At 37.4% G+C, this 22,266-nt stretch overlaps 1 protein-coding gene and 1 long non-coding RNA gene across 4 annotated transcripts in view; one reads left to right on the top strand and one right to left on the bottom strand.

The window, feature by feature from the left end:
• CFTR (CF transmembrane conductance regulator) overlaps nucleotides 1-22,266 on the bottom strand; it is a 163,948-nt gene that overhangs the window by 92,625 nt on the left and 49,057 nt on the right. Inside the window, exons 5-11 of the mRNA XM_077856012.1 lie at nucleotides 21,405-21,494; nucleotides 20,141-20,304; nucleotides 19,169-19,294; nucleotides 15,119-15,365; nucleotides 13,110-13,202; nucleotides 6,896-7,078; nucleotides 1,029-1,220 (exon numbers count right to left, since the gene is read on the bottom strand). Of these exons, the coding sequence (XP_077712138.1) occupies nucleotides 1,029-1,220; nucleotides 6,896-7,078; nucleotides 13,110-13,202; nucleotides 15,119-15,365; nucleotides 19,169-19,294; nucleotides 20,141-20,304; nucleotides 21,405-21,494 (1,095 nt within the window). The remainder of the gene's footprint in view (nucleotides 1-1,028; nucleotides 1,221-6,895; nucleotides 7,079-13,109; nucleotides 13,203-15,118; nucleotides 15,366-19,168; nucleotides 19,295-20,140; nucleotides 20,305-21,404; nucleotides 21,495-22,266) is intronic.
• Nucleotides 11,498-19,132, top strand: LOC144288508 (uncharacterized). Of its 3 annotated transcripts, none has more exons than XR_013356373.1 (3): nucleotides 11,498-11,603; nucleotides 12,581-12,725; nucleotides 18,939-19,132. It is a non-coding gene; the product is annotated as an uncharacterized LOC144288508 (long non-coding RNA). The 3 variants fall into 3 exon arrangements; XR_013356375.1 differs by lacking the exon at nucleotides 18,939-19,132 and adding an exon at nucleotides 14,953-17,902; XR_013356374.1 differs by lacking the exon at nucleotides 18,939-19,132 and adding an exon at nucleotides 16,885-17,902.

Below are 22,266 nucleotides of genomic sequence, written 5' to 3' on the forward strand. Positions count from 1 at the left end.
ACAATTAGACTTTTTCTATTTTTTATGTATACTGTATTTAAGTTTCATTTTATTCCCACGGCAATTTTTTTTTCATAAAAGATAACTTAAAGGAATTCACTAGAGTCAAATCCCACTTATCAAAGATAATGACTTTGTGTTTTGTTTGTTTGTTTTTTAGAGAGAGAGCATGAGCAGGGGTAAAGAGGGAGACGGAGAGGAAGAGAGGGGCTCAATCTTACAACCCTGAGACCATGATTACAGCCAAAATCAGGAGTAGGACACTTAACCAACTAAGCCACCCAGATGGCTAAATATAGTGACTTTGAATCAATTACTATTCAGGCAATACTGTTGATAAACCTCATAAGGATATATTCCCTGCCTTAACATTTACATCAATAATTATTGAAACCTCCACCATACAATTTATGTATTAAATAGCACAAGAATCCATATACTGGCTTCCCTTAGAATACTTCACATATTTTCAGATAATTAGCCCATTCCCCAATATTATTATAAAAAGAGTCAACAGTATCATCTTCTTTTTGGCTCTGTTTCAGAAAATGACAGTCACTAGAGGTCATGAGGTTATATGTTTAAGGCCAAAGGATAAAATATAATCACAATTTTACCTCTGATTCTCTACTAACAGGTCAATGCTCACACATTTAGGCTATGGTAATTATTAAAATTATTAAAATCCTCTCATGTAATTTTGAAGTATCTTTTTAAAAACGCATGCCATATAAATGTCCATTGAGGACATGTGTCACACTGATGAGTAAATAAAATTATCTCCATTTCATAGAGTTTTTATCGTAACCTTTCATTTTAAAAATAAATTGTACTTTCTCTATGTTTTGGTAAATGTCTTAAAGCAGGGGTCATATATTTTATTAGTTGATTTACTCAGGGTAGTTTGTCCATATTGGAAATTTGATTAATATATGTACGCTGACTGTTGAATAGGAGGCTAATTATATACCTTAAGTAGTTTGAAGATTTCATACACATCATCAGAAGTATGTCACATAGTCACTTACCTCCTCTAGTTGGCATGCTTTGATGACACTCCTATATCTATACTCATCATAGGAAACACCAAAGATGATGTTTTCTTTAATGGTGCCAGGCATAATCCAAGAAAACTGAGAGCAGAATGAAATTCTTCCACTGTGCTTAATTTTACCCTCTGAAGGCTCCAGTTCTCCCATAATCATCATTAGGAGTGAAGTCTGGAAATAAAGCCATGGTTATTAAGTTAAATCATTTGATCAAATCACTCTCAGAGTATACCCGCCTCCAACTATCATCCTAAGCAGAGGTATCTATTCTGATTTTAAAGGATTCTATATTAGGGATCCCTGGGTGGCGCAGAGGTTTGGCGCCTGCCTTTGGCCCAGGGCGTGATCCTGGAGACCCCGGATCGAATCCCACATCGGGCTCCCCGCATGGAGCCTGCTTCTCCCTCTGCCTATGTCTCTTCCTCTCTCTCTCTCTCTATAATAAATAAATAAAAAAAAAATTTTAAAAAAATAAATAAAGGATTCTATATTAATTTGATTCAAAATGTATTAAGCACTTCCTGTTCTGGATATGCTGCTAAGCACAAAAGACACAAAAAGGAATAAAAGAGACAATTACAGTGGATGTGATAAGTGCTATGGTAGAGGTTCACAGGGATGGAGCACCTGATTCAGATCAATGGGATGAGTTTGGAGGATGTCAGGGAAAGATTAGTCCCAGCTAACATCCACCGAGTACTTCGTCTATACTGGGTGCTGTTCTATGTGATTTAACTGCATTCATTTATTTAATCCTCACAGTAACCCAACAAGGCAGATTCAATATGATCTTCATCTAACAAGATATCAGTTAAAAAGAGAGATAATCAGATAATATTGTTCCCAGGAGCCCTTCTTGAAGAAATAAGGATAAAATCATCCAAGAGATGGAGCGCCTGGATGGCTCAGTGATTCAGCGTCTGCCTTCAGCTGAGGGGGGTGATCCTGGGGTCCTGGGATCGGACTCCCGACATGGAGCCTGCTTCTCCCTCTGCCTGTGTCTCTGCCTCTGTGTCTCTCATGAATAAATAAACAAAATCTTTTTTAAAAATCATCCAAGAGATGACTGAAGAAGCTTCACCAAAAAGACTATCAGTGAGCAAAGATTTTATATAAAGGACTGTGAACTAAAATTTAAACTAATGTGGCAATTAGAGTTGAAGAAAAGAATTTCAATACGTTATATGCCCGACAATAAGTAAAATACAAACAAAACAGAGGAAATGGGGTATAAAGGAAATATGCTGATTGCTTTATCAAGAAAAACTGGAAGTCAAAGGATATCATTTCAATGTAACACACTGGGTAATAGATGTGTAAACATATTTAACACTACAAAGATAAATCATTAAGAAAGATAATACTATTGACTAACATTAAGTAGAAGGAAAGGAGGCAGCAGAGAAAGAAAAAAAAGCATTGATTTTATCAGAGCTTACATTAGGGAAATATTAAAAATAAAGTTATTATAAATATAACCACTATAATAAAACACTTCCACAACCTCTAAAAAGTTGGAATGCCCTTAGGCTCACACCTTGGCCCCTTTCCTTTCCCTTCTTATCCATACTCCGTCCTTTGGAATCTCATCTAGCCTCAAGTTTTTCCACTGCCAGCCCCTACTTCCTTGAAATCAGAGCTGTGTATCCAACTAACATCTCAGCTTGGATGTCGAATATGCATTACAAACTTAATGTTTTACAATCTAGCTCTGCCCAAACCGGTTTCTCCCATAATCTTCTCAGGTAATGGTACCTTCATGCTTCCAATTACTCAGTCCTTGGACTCATCCTTGACTCCTCCATTTTTTTCATAGGCCACCTATGAAAAAATCTAATTCTGAGATATCTTTCTTAGAAACATGTTCTGAATCTGACTGCTACTTCCATCATCACTATCTGGATTAAACCAACATCATCTCCTGCCCAGTTAGCACAATAGCCTCCTAACTCCTCTCCTTGCTTCTATGCTTGTCTCTCTACAACCTATTTTCAAAGTGGCCCCATCAAAAAGTAAGTCGAGTCATGTTACTTTTATGCTTAAAACCCTCTAATGGCCTCCCATTTCCTAAAATAATACAAATATTAATATTATATAAAAATATTATATAAAATAATTCATTACATATTTTGGCATTTTGAGGGAGAGGACATTAAGTGGAACCATCACTGAATATATATGTTGATGAAACCTCACAGACATTTGTGTTTTATTCCAAAATTTTATTTGAAATGTAAACAAAAGCAGGAGCTAATAGTTTATTCTATATATCTGCTGCCAACTATTATAAGACCAAACTAAAATTTAGTACCAGGGTAAGGCCAGGATGGATGATAGAAACTATGTGGTGTCAGGGGTTGACAACACAAGGCCACAGAACTGCTTCAGCTGTGGTGGAACAACAGAAAAATGAAAGTCCCTCCACCCTGGGGGAGATGTCACAAAGCCAGCCTTCAGTCCAGAATACCCAGTGGTGCAGACCCTTAAACCTATTTTCTTTTTTTTTTTTTTTAAGATTTTATTTATCTATTCATGAAAAACACACACACAGACAGAGAGAGAGAGAGAGAGAGAGAGAGGCAGAGACAAGCAGTGGGAGAAGCAGGCTCCATGCAGGGAGCCCGACATGGGACTCGATCCTGGGATTCCAGGATCACACCCTGGGCTGAAGGCAGCACTAAACCGCTAGGCCACCAGGGCTGCCCTTAAACCAATTTTCTTTAATTAAAATGATTCACAGAAGTTTCATAAATGAAAGGCACTTAATGTAGATTAGAACAAAAAATGTATTTTTCCAAAGATGTTCAATTAAATAAATTTATGTCAAGCACTTATTACATGCTGGACACTAGGATAGTCCCTGGAATACAGTTTAAAGAAGATATGGCTCCCTTACCATCTAGACAATTATAACAGGAGTGATAAAATTAAACCTGCCTTAGTGTTTTAAGAAAATAATTGATATTAATACATATATAAATTGTTGTAGGGATCCCTGGGTGGCGCAGCGGTTTGGCGCCTGCCTTTGGCCCAGGGCGCGATCCTGGAGGCCCGGGATCGAATCCCACGTCGGGCTCCCGGTGCATGGAGCCTGCTTCTCCCTCTGCCTGTGTCTCTGCCTCTCTCTCTCTCTCTCTCTGTGACTATCATGAATAAATAAATAAATAAAATCTTAAAAAAAAAAATTGTTGTAACTTTGGAAAACCTAGAGATACAAAATATACCCAAAATCTCAGAGATAGCAACTTGATCCACAAATGTCCTTCCAGACACATGTATGCATATATGCGTGTTTTTATAAAACACAAATCATTATGTATGTAACATTCTATAACTTGTCCTTTCTTTACTTAACAGTGTATCATACATATCCTTCACAGTCATTTTCAACATCCTTTTTACTGACTGAAGAACATGCCATTCTATAGCTACACCAAACTTTATCTACTCAATCCCCTAGTAGTAGACATTTAGGGGTCACTCCAATCTTGGGTTATTGAAACAATGCTGTGATGAATGTCTTTACGTTATAAAATCTCTGCAAGCACACTAGGTTAAGTCATACACGTAGAAGAATTATTTAATTATCCTTAAGGCTTTCGATATACCAAATCAAGTGAGATGGGATTTGGATTAAAATGTTAATACTTTCAACTATTCAATCTTATATGTTAGCTAGATCTCTTGTCCAGATTATAAAATACTCCAATCCTAATACTATGAAAGGGCTCCCTCCTGGATTGACTTGCCAAACCCTCAGAAGAGTTTAATTATTCCTAAGGAATCACTGCCTTCATCTGACTCCATCTTCAGAGCTACTTCCCAGAAAATGCAATTGCAACTCCAGCCAGCAATTATCTGCTCATCAATTCTTAATAGAATTTCCTGAGATTTAATTGCTGGTAACTTGTTTAATTGCTTGTAATTTGTAATTCCAAAGCTATTTTTGTGCACCTTTCAAAGAAGTAATTCAAACATACAAACAGAATTTTAAGAATTATATGAAACATAATTACCTCTCACCAGCAAACATTCTTGTTTAGATCACCTATTAATTTGTTTATGAACACCTCCTCCTATGGTATCTTTCCCTTTCAATAATGAAAATTGCTACTAATATTAAATAATAGAAGGAAAAATAATACTTAAAGGAGGAACAAGTTTTCCTAAGAAGAAAATATACAACTACAGCTACTTTATTTAAAAGGCCGGTTTCACATGTAGAAAAACATAATTGGAGAGAGAAATGAGCAAATTGTATTACCACCATTGTGGACACCAACTCAATGACTAGACATTTTCTGCAGCATTTTATTTCCCAAGTTTCAAACTAAATCCAAAAATATGGTTCTTCCTATATTAGATATTAATGAATGTCTTTCAGGAATGTTTAATACCTACTTTTATTTACATTTTTTTCTTATTAACAGCAGTGCTTCTCCCTCTGTATCTTTCTTCCTTCCTTCCTTCCTCCCTCCCTTCCTCCTTTCCTTTCATCCTTGAGTTCGACCCTTTACCTGTCTTTGTTTTTTAATCTGTTAATTTTTTCAGGTGTATCTCTAAATATTCCTGGCTTATAATAAGTTGGGGGTAGGGAGTAGGAAGCTGACCAGCATTGAATAAATTAACATCATTACGTGTTTCTTTCAAAAACCTATCCCACTCAATAATTTTTCCTCATAATAAATCCTAAGCAAGCCTGAATCCATTCTCTAAAATTCCACAACAAAACAAAATTTAAATAAATAAATAAATACATACATACATAAATACATAAATACATAAATAAATAAATAAAATTCCAAATCAACAAAATAGGGACCTTTTGCCTATGTGGTTACTGAAGTAAAATCTAAGCCATGGTTTTCCTGGAGCAGCTCTGAAAAATGTCTGTGCCAAAGATTGTTAAAAATGAATGATTAACTTACTCAATAAAGTTTCTGAATTTCTACCATGTATAAAACACTGTCGGGCAGCCCAGGTGGCTCAGAGGTTTAGCGCCGCCTTCAGCCCAGGGCGTGATCCTGGAGACCTGGGATCGAGTCCCACATCAGGCTCCCTGCATGGAGCCTGCTTCTCCCTCTGCCTGTGTCTCTGCCTCTCTCTCTCTCTCTCTCTCTGTGTGCCTTTCGTGAATAAATAAATAAAAATCTTAAAGAAAAAAAAAGAAGAAAACACTGTGTTGACTTATATGTAAAACTTAAAAAACAAAAGGAAAGAATAAATAAATTAAAAAAGGCAAAAACAGACCCAAAAATACCTGCCAGAACTGATGCTTGCCAGAGGGAGAGGTTGTGGGGGGATGGACAAAATGGATAAAAGGGAGTTGGAGATGTAGACTTCCAGGTATGGAATGAACCATCAATGAAAGGTACAGCGCAGGGAATATAATCAATGGTCTTATAATAGAGTTGTATCATGACAGATGGTGGCTACATTTGTGAGCATAGCAGAAGTACAGAGGTGTTCAATTGTTATGTTGAACACCTGAAATTAACATAACATTGGGTGTCAACTATGCCCCAATTGAAGAAAAGAAAAAAAGAGAAAAAATTTTAATAAATGTAAAGATCAGCACATGGGGAAAGAAAGACACTGTGTTCTGTGCCATGTAACATATAAAGACGCAGAAGAAAAAGTCACTGGAAGTAATATGAAGAAAAAAAAGACTAGAAAATATTATCAATAGAACAATTTATATTCTAAGAGACACTATATCCAAGCGTTCTCCTACTACCAACATTGAAAATTTCTCCAACATACCTTCTTACACTACAGACAAACTAGCAAAAGAAAGAAATGCCTGCCAAATTAAGTTGTCAATGGTGAAGAACAGAAGAGATTACCTTGCCTGCTCCAGTAGATCCAGCAACCGCCAACAACTGTCCTCTTTCTATCTTGAAATTGATGTCTTTTAAGACAGGAGTACCAAGAAGTGAGAAGTTGCTGAAGAAGAGGCTGTTGTCCCCATTGGAAATTTTTCTGTCATTACTGTTTTCTTTTGCTTTCTCAAGTAATTCCCCAAATCCCTGAAAAAATAGATACAGAGAAAATAAAAAGGTAGGCTTTTCAGGTATTTTCAGTAACTATTTGTTATATATTATGAAAAGCACATGGCACATGATCTACAGCCTATGGTATTTAATTATATAGCATGTGGGTTCTAGAGTACATGATGTAAAACACGAAAATTTTAATAAAGCATTTAATGAAAACATAATTTCAATATCCTAGATCGTTGCTCACCATCAAATTTTTTACCTGAAGTAAAAAGCCAGGAATACTGAAGGAGGTAACATCTCATTTCCTCCAATTTCACACTAAAGGAAATCTATGTGTCTTGCCTCCCTTAGAATAAGATTGCAGAAATGAGTGGCAGTATAAGGCATTTTTATTGACTAATTACTTCATTATTTACTCAATTCTTAATAATTTAATAAATCTAGTTGATATACATTAATTATCTACATTTTAAGGTTGTTATACTTTTTCTGGCACAAAGCAAGTTGAATGGCTTGATAATGAGAACTGACAGAGTGAATTCACTTATCTTCCATAAACTGAATGCACTCCCATAACGCCAAGGTTCTGACAAAAACTCATTTAGCACACTAAGACAATATACAAAAAACAGGGATTAATCATCTTTTGCCACCACTTAAAACTACACAATTTATGTCAACTTAACGATGTGTCAGAGGTATGTGTCATAGTTTTTCAAAATTCTTTTAGGTCATACATAAGCAATTGTTTGAAGACCACTGCTTTGGGTTTTCATGATATGTATGGCTAACATCCCCCTCAGTCATCAAACAACTAAAAGCAAAGCTTTTAGACGATAAAAGGTCTTTATAAAATGGGACAAAAGCATTTGCTATTCTCTTATTCATTTTTTTAAAAGATTTATTTATTTATTTTAGATAGAGAGCACATGAGCAGGGGGCAGCATAAAGGGAAAAGAGGGGGACAGAATATTAAGCAGATTCCCCACTGAGCACAGAGCCTGACCAGGGTTCAAGCTCAGGACCCTGAGATCATGACCTGAGCCAAAACAAGAGTTGGATGTTCAACCTTCAACTGACTGAGCTACCCAGGTGCCCCTCTCTTACTCATTTATTTATCTCACAGATATTTACTGAGCATCACCTCTGTACTAAAGACCACTTCAAGAATCCCACATGGGACGCCTGGGTGGCTCAGTGGTTGAGCTTCTGCCTTCAGTTCAGGTCATGATCCTGAGGTCCTGGGATCGAGTCTCGCATTGGGTTCCCCAAGCAGAGCCTGCTTCTCCCTCTCCCTGTGCCTCTGCCTCTCTCTGTGTGTCTCTCATGAATGAATAAATAAAATCTTTTTTAAAAATCCCACATAGGAGAATAATGAATGAATAGATATTAATACTGAAACTGCTAGTGATAGAACTGAAAATCACACCAAATCTTATAGGAGGACATTACAAAGAATAAGCACAAGTAAATGACCAAGTAAATGAGCTTGGCCAAGTAAATGACCTGCAAGCTGAGCTATGAGGGCCAGAAGGGGGATTGCACAAGACCAGGAAATGGTATAGGTGATCCAGGAAGACAGATATGTATATACAATGACTTAGTCTTAAAAAACAAAATACATCTCAGAAACGGTAAACAGCCAATCAGATATATACGGCAAAATGACAAAAGGAGTCCTTGGTAAAGATGGGCAGTGTATGGGTAGCCTGGGTGGCTCAGCGGTTTAGCTCTGCCTTCGACCCAGGGCATGACCCTGGGGTCCCAGGATCGAGTCCCACACCGGGCTCCCTGCATGGAGCCTGCTTCTCCCTCTGCTTGTGTCTCTGCCTCTCTCTCTCTCTCTCTCTCTCTCTCTGTGTCTCATGAATAAATAAATAAAATCTTTAAAAAGAAAAAAAAAAGGGCAATGCAGGCTGTTGAAGAACTTGTACCATGCTTAGAAGCAGGACTTTGACCCATAAGCACTTGGACCAATGGAAGGCTGTTGTTGCTAATAATCTTCATTTCTGATTACAGAAGTAAGACACGTATTTCAAGAAATTTGGAAAATCCAGAAAAGCAGAACAAACAAATCACTTGTACTACCACTGAGAAGAAACCATACTCAACATTTCAACTGAAATCCCTCCACTTTCTCAGGGTGCTTGGGTGGCTCAGTCAGTTAAACACCTGCCTTCAGCTCAGGTCATGATCCTAGAATCCTGAGATCCAGCTGGAGTCCCCCCTCCTCCCAGCTCAGCAGGGAGCCTACTTTTCCCTCTCCCTCTCCTTCTGCCCCACTCATGCTCTCACTCGCTCTTTCTCTTTCAAATGAATAAATAAAAAGAACTTTTTAAAAAAATCCCTTCACTTTCTTACATATAAGTATAAACAAATATGATTTTTTATAAATATATACATATTACCAGGGATGAAGAGTACAGCAGCATAGGAAATAGAGTCAACATTATTGTAATAACTTTGTATGGTGACAGATGGTTACCACCCTCATCATGGTGAGCATTTGTAATGTATATACTTGTTGAATTGCTATGTTGTGCACTTGAAACTATATTTCAATAAAATATATATCATTTTTTTACAAAATTAAGAAAAAATAAAGTTGTGACCCACTTTTTTCTGACTTATAATAAAGCATCAATATTTTTAGATACCATTAGACATTATTTTTAATATAATTTCTAGTTGTAAGATAGTACCCGAGTATGAATAAACTGTATGCACATACTTTGCTATAAATTGGGCAGCACATTTTTTTTTGTTTAAATTCCCACAAATGGAGTTTCCAGAGCAAAAATTATGTGAAATTTCAAGTATTTTCAATAGTAATTCTAAATTTTCTTCCAACAAATATATGAGAATGCTGGTTTTCAAGAATCCTTATCAACACTGTTTTTTTGGTTTTGGATTTAACTTTGTTTTTATAATTTTACAGGTGAAAATGGAATCTCACTATTGATCTTATTTTTATTTATTTGCCCCCTAATAAGATTGAACATTTTCCATGTTTACGTGTCCCGTGTATTCATGCATGAAATGGTTATGATATGTTTTCTCTTTACCCCATTCTTAGGGCATCTTCTCAACTAGGTGGTTAATGGTTGACAAGTTGTTATAACATTCTGAGCTTCAGTCTCCTATATTGTTGAGGGTATTAAATGAGGTAATATATGTGAAAGCAATATATGGGAAAGCAGCAATCACTCTTTTTTGTTTTGTTTTGTTTAAATAAGGAGCAGTACGGTGAGTGGTAACGCATTTTGGAGTCAGAGAAACTTAGGTTGACCTTTTAGCTCTGTCCTAATTAGTTGTCTAACCTTGTTCTAATTGTTTAAACTCTCTAAGTTTCCTCTTCCTAATAAGTCAGTAGTAATTTGACCCACTTCCAGGTTTGGATGGAGGGCAGAGTCCTATATAATTCACCAGGGACTTGCCCCTTGGGTAACTGGGTGGATGATGATGCCAACAAAGGAAATAGCAAATTCACTGGAAGGAACGGGTTTGTGAAGCCTGATGAGTGATGAATGTGAAGTAATGTGAAGTCCTTGAGGACCATGGAAGATATTTTGAAATACATGTAAGAAGTTCAGGAAAGAAACGGGGGCCAGAAATTTGCATTTGAGACTCAGCAGCACATTGATGTCAGCTGGCCCTGAGCTTGAGGTCACCCACAGAGGGCATGAAATGATAGAAGAAGGCCTAAGTGGGGACCCGGTATCCATCACCATGGAAGTAGCAGGCAGGAAAGAGGTAGAAGTCATGGTCTGAGGATAAAATAATATGAAAAGAGTGGTTACCTTAAGGCTAAGTGATGGATTCAAGAAGAATGGAAGAGTTTTGGTGTGTTGGCAAAGGCAGACTCCAGACTACAGCAGGCAGGAGCCCATGAGAGATGAGAAAATGACAAAGGTGTGACAACAAAGGAGAGGACAGGGTTAGGTTGGGAGGACAAAGCTGGGTGGGCAAAAGCAAGAGAAGAATTTTTTTAACTTGAAAATATACACATGTGAAAAGGCGTCAGTTGAAAGGAAATGTTGAAGCTTCTAGAGAGAAGACTGCTGGCCGCCTGTTCCAAGATGATGAAGCAAGGTAGTAATAGCTCAGTCAAGGGCAGGAGGAAACATACATCTTTCTCTGAGACATAAAGGAAGGAATAAAGCATAATTCCAAGGGTGAACAGGGAAACCAGAAGCATTCGTAACTGATAATGGCTTCTCTTTTCTTTATGTTTTGTAGGAGGCAAGGCCATGAAGATCCTTAGAGAAGGAGGGGCTTTGGGGAAAGTGGTAAAAATCTGGCACAGCTCCTGGGGAAATGGTAAAGAACATTAACTAAAGACAAATGAAAAGATTTCCCAAGAAGGTTTACGGATCCCACTGAGGTTGAAACAAGAGCAGCGTAAAGCTTACAAATGACCTAAGTTTGTGATTTTCCCCAGATAGCACCTACTTCACCAAAGGCCACAAAGTAATGTTTTGCAGCAAAGAATTCAGTAGAAGGAAACAGGAATTGAGAGAGTTGTAGGAGAACTGAAACGACTGGTCTTGAGGTAAGCAGAGGTTGAACCAGGTAGAGTCCAAGGGAAGAGACCAGAAATCTTGAACCTGAAGGACTACAGTAAAGGTGGGATTTAGAGACAGATGGGGCTGGATGGTTAGGAAATTCTGGGCCAGGAAAGAGATTTCAGAGTGTAACATTTCCAAAGTGGAGGAAGCATACGTGCTCCCAAAGCTCAGGATGTGCTCGGACAGGAAGCTTCTGAAGAAGTCACCGTAGAGTACAGGTTCTTAGGACAGTACTGGAGGTACTGCTCGTGGATGTTGAAATTTCAGACATCACAGCAAAGGTTTAAGAAGCGCCACTATCCCGAGCAAATGTGATCAAGAAGAGTCCAGAGTTCGGCAGGTGATGGTCAAAGACTGGATGATGAGGATATAGCCAGATGGGAGGCAAGAGTTGGGTGAAGAGATTGTAGAAGATTTTTGCAGCAGAGCAGGGAAACAATTTTGTCTGAAATTAGGAAGGAAAATGTTAAACTTATTTTTGCCTAGAAGGGCCTTTGAAACTCCTCAAAACAAAGAAGTAAAATCGATCTGATCCCTTTCTGACCTGACACTTTCCCAAAAAACAATGTTGCTAGGCAGATAAAGAATTATTCTCAAAAAAAAAAAAAAAAAAAAAAAAGAATTATTCTCTAACCGGTACCTTCAAAAATGAAGTAAAGTGAAGCTCTGGCTGTCAAGTTGCTTATATAAATAAGAACCAGTTTCAGGTATTTTGAAAAATGTCAAAATAACTCTTCTCTTTACCCAGCAGATATAAGTGATAAGGTAATAGGGACTCAATAGGTGTTCCCAATAATCAAATATTGCTTCTTGAGAGGCTGAATATCATTGCTAATATTTTTCTGGCTTTGAGATATGACAATCTTTAAGAGTGAATGGAAATAAATAAAAATAGAAAATAACACACTGATGTAGCTCTCATATATCTTTTAGATATATCATATATCTCATATATCTTTAGGATGACCCATGTATGATAACACATTGGACTGGGACTTGAGGTCAGAGAAAGGAGGATCTATTGAAGAACTAGTCTGCGCTTGGTACTCTGCTGAGCACTTCATACTTCACAACAAATTTGCATGAAGCCAGGCACCGGTTGCAAGGTAAATATCAGTATTTTGCTTTATAGATGGAGAACCAAAAGTTCCACAAGTAATTCGATCTAGATTAACACAGAGAATAAATGGCAGAGTCAGAAGTCACACCCTGCCCTATCAGGCACCAAAACCTATGAGATTTGTATCCCTTCCTAATCTGTTGTGTCAAGCAAATCACATGACTTGGAAGAAAATGAAGAGGCTTCTGTGTATTTAACATTCCTGGGCCTTGAGTTCTTAATGTATAGATTAAGTGCAGTGGTTGGTTCCCCTTCCAGTACAACCAGTTCAATTATCATTCTTTCTTGTCTAGTAAGATGAAAACCAGATTCAACAAGGAGAAAATGCCATAGTATTTACAGCAAACAATTTAAAAAAAAAAATTCTGACCTCCTCCCAGAAGGCTGTTACATTCTCCATCATTACTTCCGTAGTTGTTAAGTTATATTCCAACGTCTTATACTCTTGCTTTTGTAAGAAATCCTGTTTATAAAAGAAGGGAAAAAAATTGTACTCGAAGAGCATCATGGCATTATTACATCTATTTTACACTCTAACAGTATTTGGATTTTATGAATATTTATGAATATATTTATGTACAGATTAGAAATCCCTTCTTAATAAAATAATCGTTCACAGTTTTGTAAAGTCAATTTGCCAAGCACTAGGATTTATCACATTTGAAATGCACTCTTAAAACATGTGCTATTTTATAAAACTCTCTTCCTACGTTAGATTTTTAACACACAATTGATTCTTCCCTCCACGCTCACATGCTAACCTGGGTGATGAACTTACGAGGCCTCCCTGGTTACCCTCCAGTGTGCCTGCCTCAATTCAACATTAGGACAGAGAGAAGGCTTCTGTCTTCACGTCTAGAGCACCCTCCTTATTAGAGGCATCGATAGCATCACTTCTCTGGTGTACGTACAGGTTTGAAGATCTGATATAACTGATTTTAAAGCATCAAACCCTGACTCTAAAGGAGGGCTCTACTCGACATTATTAGAGCTCTAGAGGGAAAGGTGGGAGCATTGGGAAGAATTAAGTACCTATATCCTGAAGTCCTCAGCACAGCAGGTATTGAGGACAGCCTGCTCCTTGCCTTGCTTTTGCTTTTCCTCCTCTACTCTTCTCTCACCCTCTATCTCTATTTTGGTTTCTCTCTTTTTCTCCCAGTTTAGTTTCTCTGTCTGTGTTCCTGTTTGGTGACTCTCCTGGTCTTTGTGACGTTCTCTCTTTGAGTCTGTATGTGTGTTCATTCTCTCTCTCTCTCTCTCTCTCAGTTGAGAAGGGTTAACAGAAGAAATAGGATTAGTCCCAGAGCTGCTATGGTTCTGAGTTACATTCCCCAGTTCGTCTACCTCACAGATCTCAAACTCACACATCTTCAAGATGATAAACTTAAGGAGGGTGGCTGAGGAAAGTGCACAGAACTGGAGAGGCCAGGCCCTCTTTGGGGGGGGGGGGGGGCTGCCGCAGCTCACAGGAGAAGAGGACCCAGTTACTACATATTCCGACTCTTCAAAAGAGGCTGAAGACATGATTTATTGTATATGTAACATCTCCCAACTTTTAAACGCTGAGAACTAATGCAAATGGTTTGTTTATTTGTTTGTTTTAAAATTTAAAGGTCAAGTGAAACAGGTCCAAGGCCAAACTTCGGTCCGTGGGTCACCACTGGCAAAGTCTGGCCAAGACCACATAAGGGCAGAACCACCTAAAAGTGGCTCACCCTTCAGCCTCATTGTTTATTTCTACCACAGTGATTTATTTTCTGGTTAAATATTTAAATGGACATCAAAAAAGTACAAGACAGTTTGATCTACATATGAATTATAAAAATTATAACCACACATAAATTCATGATGGTGATTCAATTAGCTAAATAAACACTGGGCATAATCACCCAAGGACTTTAGAACCTCTCTTCTAAGCTACAGCTACATCAGCTTTGCTAGGATGTGGCATAAAATGCCATTCTCATCTATCTTACTTTCTGGAAAGTATGTTGTAAAGTTTTGAAAAATTTAAGGTGAACATATTTAGTTTTCGCTGGAATGTTTTCTAACTTCCTGGTGAATCTGTTACCATCTTTTGCACATTTGCCAAGCTCATGAGAACCAATCTATTAGTTGATTTCTTAAATAAAATTCTCCAGAATACAGAAACAATATTTCCGTCAACTCCTTTGACTTAAGAGAATCTCAGGCCTTCGTTTTTATTTCACTAGGTTTTCATCACAAGGGCTTGTTAGACCACATGTAGACACCAAGAGAGGAAATCCTGAGCATCAAACGGGCCCAAGACCAACACTTCATCTCCAGAGAGGTTGCTCACTAGAAAAGTTCAAAACTGTTCTAAAATCATTGCATATGATGCCCTGTTGGGTACATTACCTGTATTTTGTTTATTGCTCCAAGAGAGTCATACCATGTTTGTACAGCCCAGGGAAATTGCCGAGTGACTGCCATGCGCAAAACGATGCAGAATGAGATGGTTGTGAATATTTTGCGAAGGATGATTGTTTTGATCAGTGCATAGGGAAGCACAGATAAAGACACCACAAAGAACCCTGAGAAGAAGAAGGCTGAGCTATTGAAGTATCTCACATGGGCTGCCTTCCGGGTCAGTTTCAGCTCTGTTCTATAAAAAAAAAATATATAAAATTTGGGATGCTTATCAACTTTTCAAATACCAGGCATCTTGGAATGTAAAACCTGAACAGAAGCTCTCAAGGCTTTCTGCCTGTGTTCTGATCCTAGCTCCATCCTATGTGAGCTGTGTGATCTCGGGCAAGACATGTAATCTCTCTGGGCCTCAGTTACCCTCTCTGAAAGGGGGGCAGTAATGAATATACCAGTGTCTTGGACATCTTACCTGTAAATATTATTTTTAAGTTATAATTTATAATCTTAATTATAATTACTATTGCTATTATGAGAGTATTTTAATATCTTGAGTCACTTCATCATTAACTTGGAAGATTAGTGAGACTTTGATTCAAATGCTTTGTTTGTTGGGTGGTGTTTTAAGTAATTAAGCGTGGAAATGAGGACAGCATTGCCAAATTTATGAAGGAAAAATACACTTTTGTGATTCCCTAGTGGATTCTTAACATTTTAGAAATGCTAGCTCGGCTTTGAAGAACACTAAAAATAACATAGAAGCCACAAAAGAATAGTTTCCCAAATCTTAGCATAGGAGAAAATCACCTGAGAAACTTATTAAAATGCAGTCTCAGGCCCACCCCTCAGAGATACTGAATAAGTCCGTAGGCTTCCAGCATCCATGCTTTAAACAAGAACCCAAGTGATTCTGTTGCAGGTAGTTCTTGAAAAATTACAAAAGAACAGCTACTATATCCTTTCTGTCTCTCACTTTATATAATTCTTTGCAAAAAAAAAAAAAAAATCATTTTTTAAAAGATTTTATTTCTAAGTAATCTCTACAACCAAAATGGGGCTCGAACCCACAATCTCAACATCAAGAGTCACACACTCCACAGACTGAGCCAGCCAAGTGCCCCTGCAACAATCATTTTTACTTCTGATCTTCTGGTCTGAACTGTAAATGTGAACTTTTTTTTTTTTTTTTTTTTTTTTTTAACACATGTAGAAGAAGTTTCAATGCTCCAGCAGGTAGAAAACGGGGAATGCAGATGCTGCTAATGAAAGAGAACAATGCTGCCTTCAACCTCCAGCCCACTCTTCCAGGACTAGAAAACTTAGAGTCAATTGAGATCCTCCTATTCAGCTCTTGCAAGAAAAAAAGCAGCAATGAACAGATGAGCAGAGGGTTCTGGAGGGAGAGAGCAACAGCAATAGCTGTGCCTGGCATTTAGGGTGCTAGTTCACACATTTGTAGAATTCAGAGAAGTTTTCATTCTCAAGTAGTAGAATTCAGGGGAAAAAAAAAATCTTTTATTTTTTTTTTAGTCTGAAAAAAAGTATAATCCTGAGCACTCTGATACAGAAAACAAAATTCAATGTGTCCATCCCAGACTGTGATTCACAATCTAATGTGGTCTAATGCTTACTTATTTCAATCACTTGGAGCTGAAGGCAGATTGTGATTTTAGAATCTCACTGGGGTTTGACCCCTGGCTCTGCCAGTTACAGCCAACCCATCTTTGGTAAACTGCTCTTCCCTTTGGTTCCTACAGAATCCGCCTGTGCGGAATGGAAACAATACCATCTCCCTGGAAGAGTCACTGCCAAGGTTAATGAGAGCTCAGCGGATGGCCTAGCACTTAGAATCCTTAATCTTCAACAGAAAAAAACAAAAGGAGAAACATTGGCTAGGTTGATGTTAATAAAATGCTAGAAAGAGTGTTTACAAAAATGTTCACAGGTTTGTGATAATTGTTGAAATGTATTAGAAACAGTTGAGGAAAATGGAAGAAGTGGTATGACAAGAAAAAAATAATGGACTCACGAACATTTATAAGGATCACGCAGAAAGCAGTACTCTCCATAATAAAATCACTTGTACTTTATGAGTCATAAAAATATTTTATTAGTTTCTTATAAAAAAAAAAACTTGAAAGTGACTTTATTACAGGAGAGCAATAAAGAAATATATTGGCAAGGAGTTTCACACAGTCTCTGCCCAGGACCATCTGGGCCCAGGCTGAGGTAATCACCCCTCGAAGCGCATCCTGCCAATCTCTTCCAAGACATTATATTTGCTCTTTTGAGTATCAGAAGCAATTCTTGCTTTCCCATATTTATGTCAGCACTTCCAAGCCTTTTCAGGTAACAATTTCATGCCAGGTTAAGGAACCAGATTATACAAGTTACAACCAACCGTTGGCTATTAGAATTGGTCAGACAGAAATACAAAATACAAAGGGCGAATTTCATCTTTTGAGGAAGAGGAAAAATAAAAATCAAAGTCAGGAAAAGTCAGCACCTAGAGTGTCCTGAACAGGAGTTTATCTTGACGCCCTAGACAAGCAGATGCTCTGATGAACATTTCATCCCATTCTTGGGATGCCTGTGCTCATAGGCATAGAAGTGACCAAGGGGACAAGTATGATGGAGAACTCACTTGTTAATAAGAAAAACAACTTCAACCAACTAAACAATTCCCCAAGATCTTTAAGGATGTTTCTGGAAAGAAAATACAATTCCTTTCCTGGATTTGCTTTGAAAAGCATAATAAAAACAGGTGACCAATAATGTTTGGGAAATATTTACTCTTTCACTCTTTCTATTTACATGGCAAAAGGACTTGATATTTCAGCATTTCTTTTGTTGTTCCAATCACACACCTGCAGCTCAGTTACCACCCTCTACCAGAATCAGCAACCCCAATTCCTCATAGCCATATTCACACTATCTAAAAGGGTACTCTGCTCTTTAGTATATTTTTCCCTGTGAAACTCTCGTGTGCCATAGGAGCTGAAATGATCTGGTCTTCAACAGTAGTATGTCTATTACTGAGTCTCCTAGAACGCTTTTTTTTTTTTTTTCTAGAACCCTTTTTGATTGCAGTTTGTAAAACATGGACCTTGACTAAAGAAAAATGGTCTCGTGGCTGCAGAAATACCCTAATTTATATTGTGCCCCAAATATGTCACAGTTACCATACCTCAGTCTGGGCTGTACTTTTTGGCTGGATATAATCTTTACCAATCAGCGAAAGAGAGGTTATCTGACCTGAAACAGGCTAGAGACAGGTGCCAAGCACTGATTCTATCTCAGGTGATGGCTTTTGTTGCTTGAGCTGACCTCTTAAATGCAGGGTTTCTAGAAACACAATTTATGGATATTACCCTGCATTATTATTAAGTTAAGGAAAAACAATGATATCTAAGCCAAAGAGAAGAATTTCTTTCTTTTTTTTATGAGCCATAACATAAGTGAAGTGGAATAACAAAAAATCACTTCATTGGTTCAGAATTATGACTCTGGTAGTTTCATTTAAGGTTTCAATCAGCTTCCAGCATTGTGATCATTATTTTTGTCAAATAAAGCATAATAAGCAGCTATAAACTCAGACAGGAAATTCTTTTATGAGGCATAAATATCCTTGGAATTAAAAATAACATATTGAACCAACTATATACAACTACAGCCCATGAAAAGGACTTTATGTCACTTGATATTGATGCATGAATATTGATATAACTTAAAACAATTGATTGTCAGAAACTTCAAATATGACCTGGGAGTAAGTCTGTTGTGACATACTTATTTTTAAAATATTAAACAGGGACACCCGGATAGCTCAGAGGTTGAGTGCCTGCCTTCGGCTCAGATCGTGACCCTGGGGTCCTGGGATCGAGTCCCACGTCGGGCTCCCTGCATGGGGCCTGCTTCTCCCTCTGCCTGTGTCTCTAACCTCTCTCTCTGTGTCTCTCATGAATAAATAAATAAAATCTTAAAAAATAAAATATTAAACATTAACAGGCTAATTATATTGAAATTATCAGAAAGACTTACTGTCTTATGTTTTCAATTATTTTTTCCATTGCTTCCTCCCAGCAGTATGCCTTAACAGATTGGATATTTTCAATCACTTCTGAGGTGATCACGAGTCTTTCATTGATCTTTCCAGCTCTCTGATCTCTGTAAATCAATCAATCAATCAAATACTTAGTAAAACCAAGTTAAACTGTCAGCAAGAACTATAAAAGCTTTAAAAAAAAAGAAAAAGCCACACTTCTTATTAAACAGATGGACATTTATGTTATTATCTGACAGATGACAACAAAAATAATACCTATCTTTTAGTAAATGCCCTCTATGTGCTATTTACTACTAGACACATTCCATAGACTGTCCAGTGTAGGACACTTCACGGTGGTGAAGTCCAAGAGAAATGGTTATCTCCACTTTAAAGATGAAAAATCAGAGATTCTGTGAGGCAAAGTAGCCTGAGTCAGGTCACATAACTAGTAAGAGTACAATCTGGGATTCAAGCCAAGTGCTAACAAAGACACTCCAAATTTTGTATATGTTTTATCATCTTCTAGCTGACAAATTCTAGAAGGCCTCTATCACAAGCTGGGACTGGTATCACTGATTCATTCTGCAATAAAAAAATAACTAAGGCCCCGGTATGATGATCTATGAACCAGAGTATGAAAAACCTAGAAGACTCTACCTAAAATATATGCATTCCCTCCAATGTACGTATATGCTTTATCCATTCTACCTGAACCTTATGATCTATAAAACTGAACTCAATCTTCACCTATTTAAAAAGAAATTCTATAGACTGATAAGCCAAAAAATGTCCTGTTGATATAGGGAGTATTATTCACACCTTAAAAACAATTCCTTTTTCAGTGACACCCAGTACGTAGATCCCGGTTCAGTAAATAGAGCAGGCCTGATTCTACTAGAGTTGACTCTTTGGAAATCTGATTTAAGACCCTTCCAAGCTATCAAGCTCCGTAACAAGAGTGCTACCTGTACTTCATTATCATTCTTCCCAAACCAGCTTGGACAAGGGCGAGGACTATGAGGAAAGCAAGACCACAGAAGGCAGAGGCTTGTAACAAATCCCAGAGCAGCCCCATCAGGAGCGTCACTTGTAGAGGAGCAATCCACACGAAATGCGCCAGTGCAAGTCCCTGGAAAATAAAATAACAGTGAAAACCAGTGACAAACAAATGAGCCTGAATGAGAAAAAGTGAGCACAGCAAGGTCATAAAATCAAACACATCATGGTTCCCAGCATGCTAAAATCAGAGTGTTTGCTATGTGCAGCACATAGCAATGTGCTTAAACATTCTGCAAATAGACTAGGATTTCCCAAGGAACAAATTTCAAGTCATTGCACTTTTAAGTATTTTTATTCAGTGGAATTAAGATTAAATAGCATAAGTATCATGTCAGGGGTTTATTTTAAATAACTTACTTCTATCTGGATAAAGCAAGAGCCATGGTGTAAACATGAAAGAGCAAAAGAGTCTCCAAAGGCTCAGTATAACAACTCTATCTCCTGACAAAATATTAAGAATAAATACATGCTTAATTCAATAGTAATTTGTTGAGCACCTGCTGTGGGTTTAACACTATGTTAAATACTAAGAATGCTAAAATAAATAAAACACACTGTCTGACCTCAAAGACCTTGTATTTATTTGTGTCATAAGACAGCACTGAACATGAAGTGCTCAGCATATCATATTCAGCCAAAGTAAATAACTGATTTAAAGTACTAAAAGGAGGGGCACCTGGGTGGCTTAGTCAGTTAAGTGTCTACCTTTGGCTCAGGTCACCATCCCAAGGTCCTGGGATCAAGTCCCATGTTGGGCTTCCGGCCTAGCAGGGAGTCTGCCTGTCCCTCTCCCTCTGTAGCTCCCCCTGCTTGTGCTCCCTATCTCTCTCTCTCTTTCTCTCTGTGTCAAATAAATAAAATCTTTAAAAAAAAAAGAATAAAGTATTAAAAGGACAGAGTAAAGTATTAAAAGGGATCTGATAAAAATTAAATTTCAAAAAACTTCATGAAATATTCAGCAAGCCGAGATGCCTTTGCATTGGGTGGTTCCATGAGACCCCAGAATGACACTCTGCTATACAACCATAGCTTGTAGAAATAGGGAAGGTAGGGATATATATTATAATATACATATATTATTATATATACTGTTAACTGACCCAGGAAAACCCTTGGGGTTGTAGGAGTTATAATAATAATGCATAAAACATTAAATCAGTAGGTACATACTTCATCGAATTTGTTCAGGTTGTTGGAAAGGAGACTAACAAGTTGTCCAATACTTATTTTATCCAGAACACGGCTTGACAGCTTTAAAGTCTAAAAGGAAAATGGGAAGTTAGGTGATGTGGACAAAGAGAAGACAAATATAGGAATAAGTAACATAGTACCACAGCTAAAGAATTAGGTATTTTTAAGTAAAGGTAATGAAAATTATTATTATTATTTTTTTTTTTTAGGTAATGAAAATTATTACTTTATGTTCATCTACCTTGGTATTTTCTCAGATTTATAAATACTTCTCTTCACAAAAAATACTATACTAGCATGCCTGTGATTATTTCGTTTTTCAGCATCTAGACAGCAATGACATGTTTTCTACTCCAAAACAGGAATGATACAGCCCATTTATATAGTATAGAGGTTTTGGTAGGGTTTTTTGTTTTGTTTTGTTTTTATAGGAAGCAAAGTTTGAGATTAAAACCTATAACTTTGGAACACTTGGGTGGCCCAGTGGGTTAAGGGCCTGCCTTCAGCTCAGGTCATAATCCAGGAGTCAGGAAATCAAGCCCTGACTCCCTGGTCAGCGGGAAGTGTGCTTCAGCCTCTCTCTCTGCCTCTTCCCCCTGCTTGTGTTCACACACTCTCTCTCCCTCACAAATAAATAAAATCTTTTAAAATAAAAAACTTAAAAACCATAACCTTAGAGTAACCCTACTGACCTATAACAGAGTTCTATAATAATTCTATTGAATGAAGTTACAGTTGAAGTCGACAAAAGTATATTATGAATCATTAAGGATTTTTTGTGAAAGACCGTATTAACGATACAAAATCCTTAAATAGTACAAAGAAAAATATACCCCTATAC

Source organism: Canis aureus, chromosome 18 (genome assembly GCF_053574225.1).
Source record: "Canis aureus isolate CA01 chromosome 18, VMU_Caureus_v.1.0, whole genome shotgun sequence".
Classification (NCBI taxonomy): domain Eukaryota; kingdom Metazoa; phylum Chordata; class Mammalia; order Carnivora; family Canidae; genus Canis; species Canis aureus.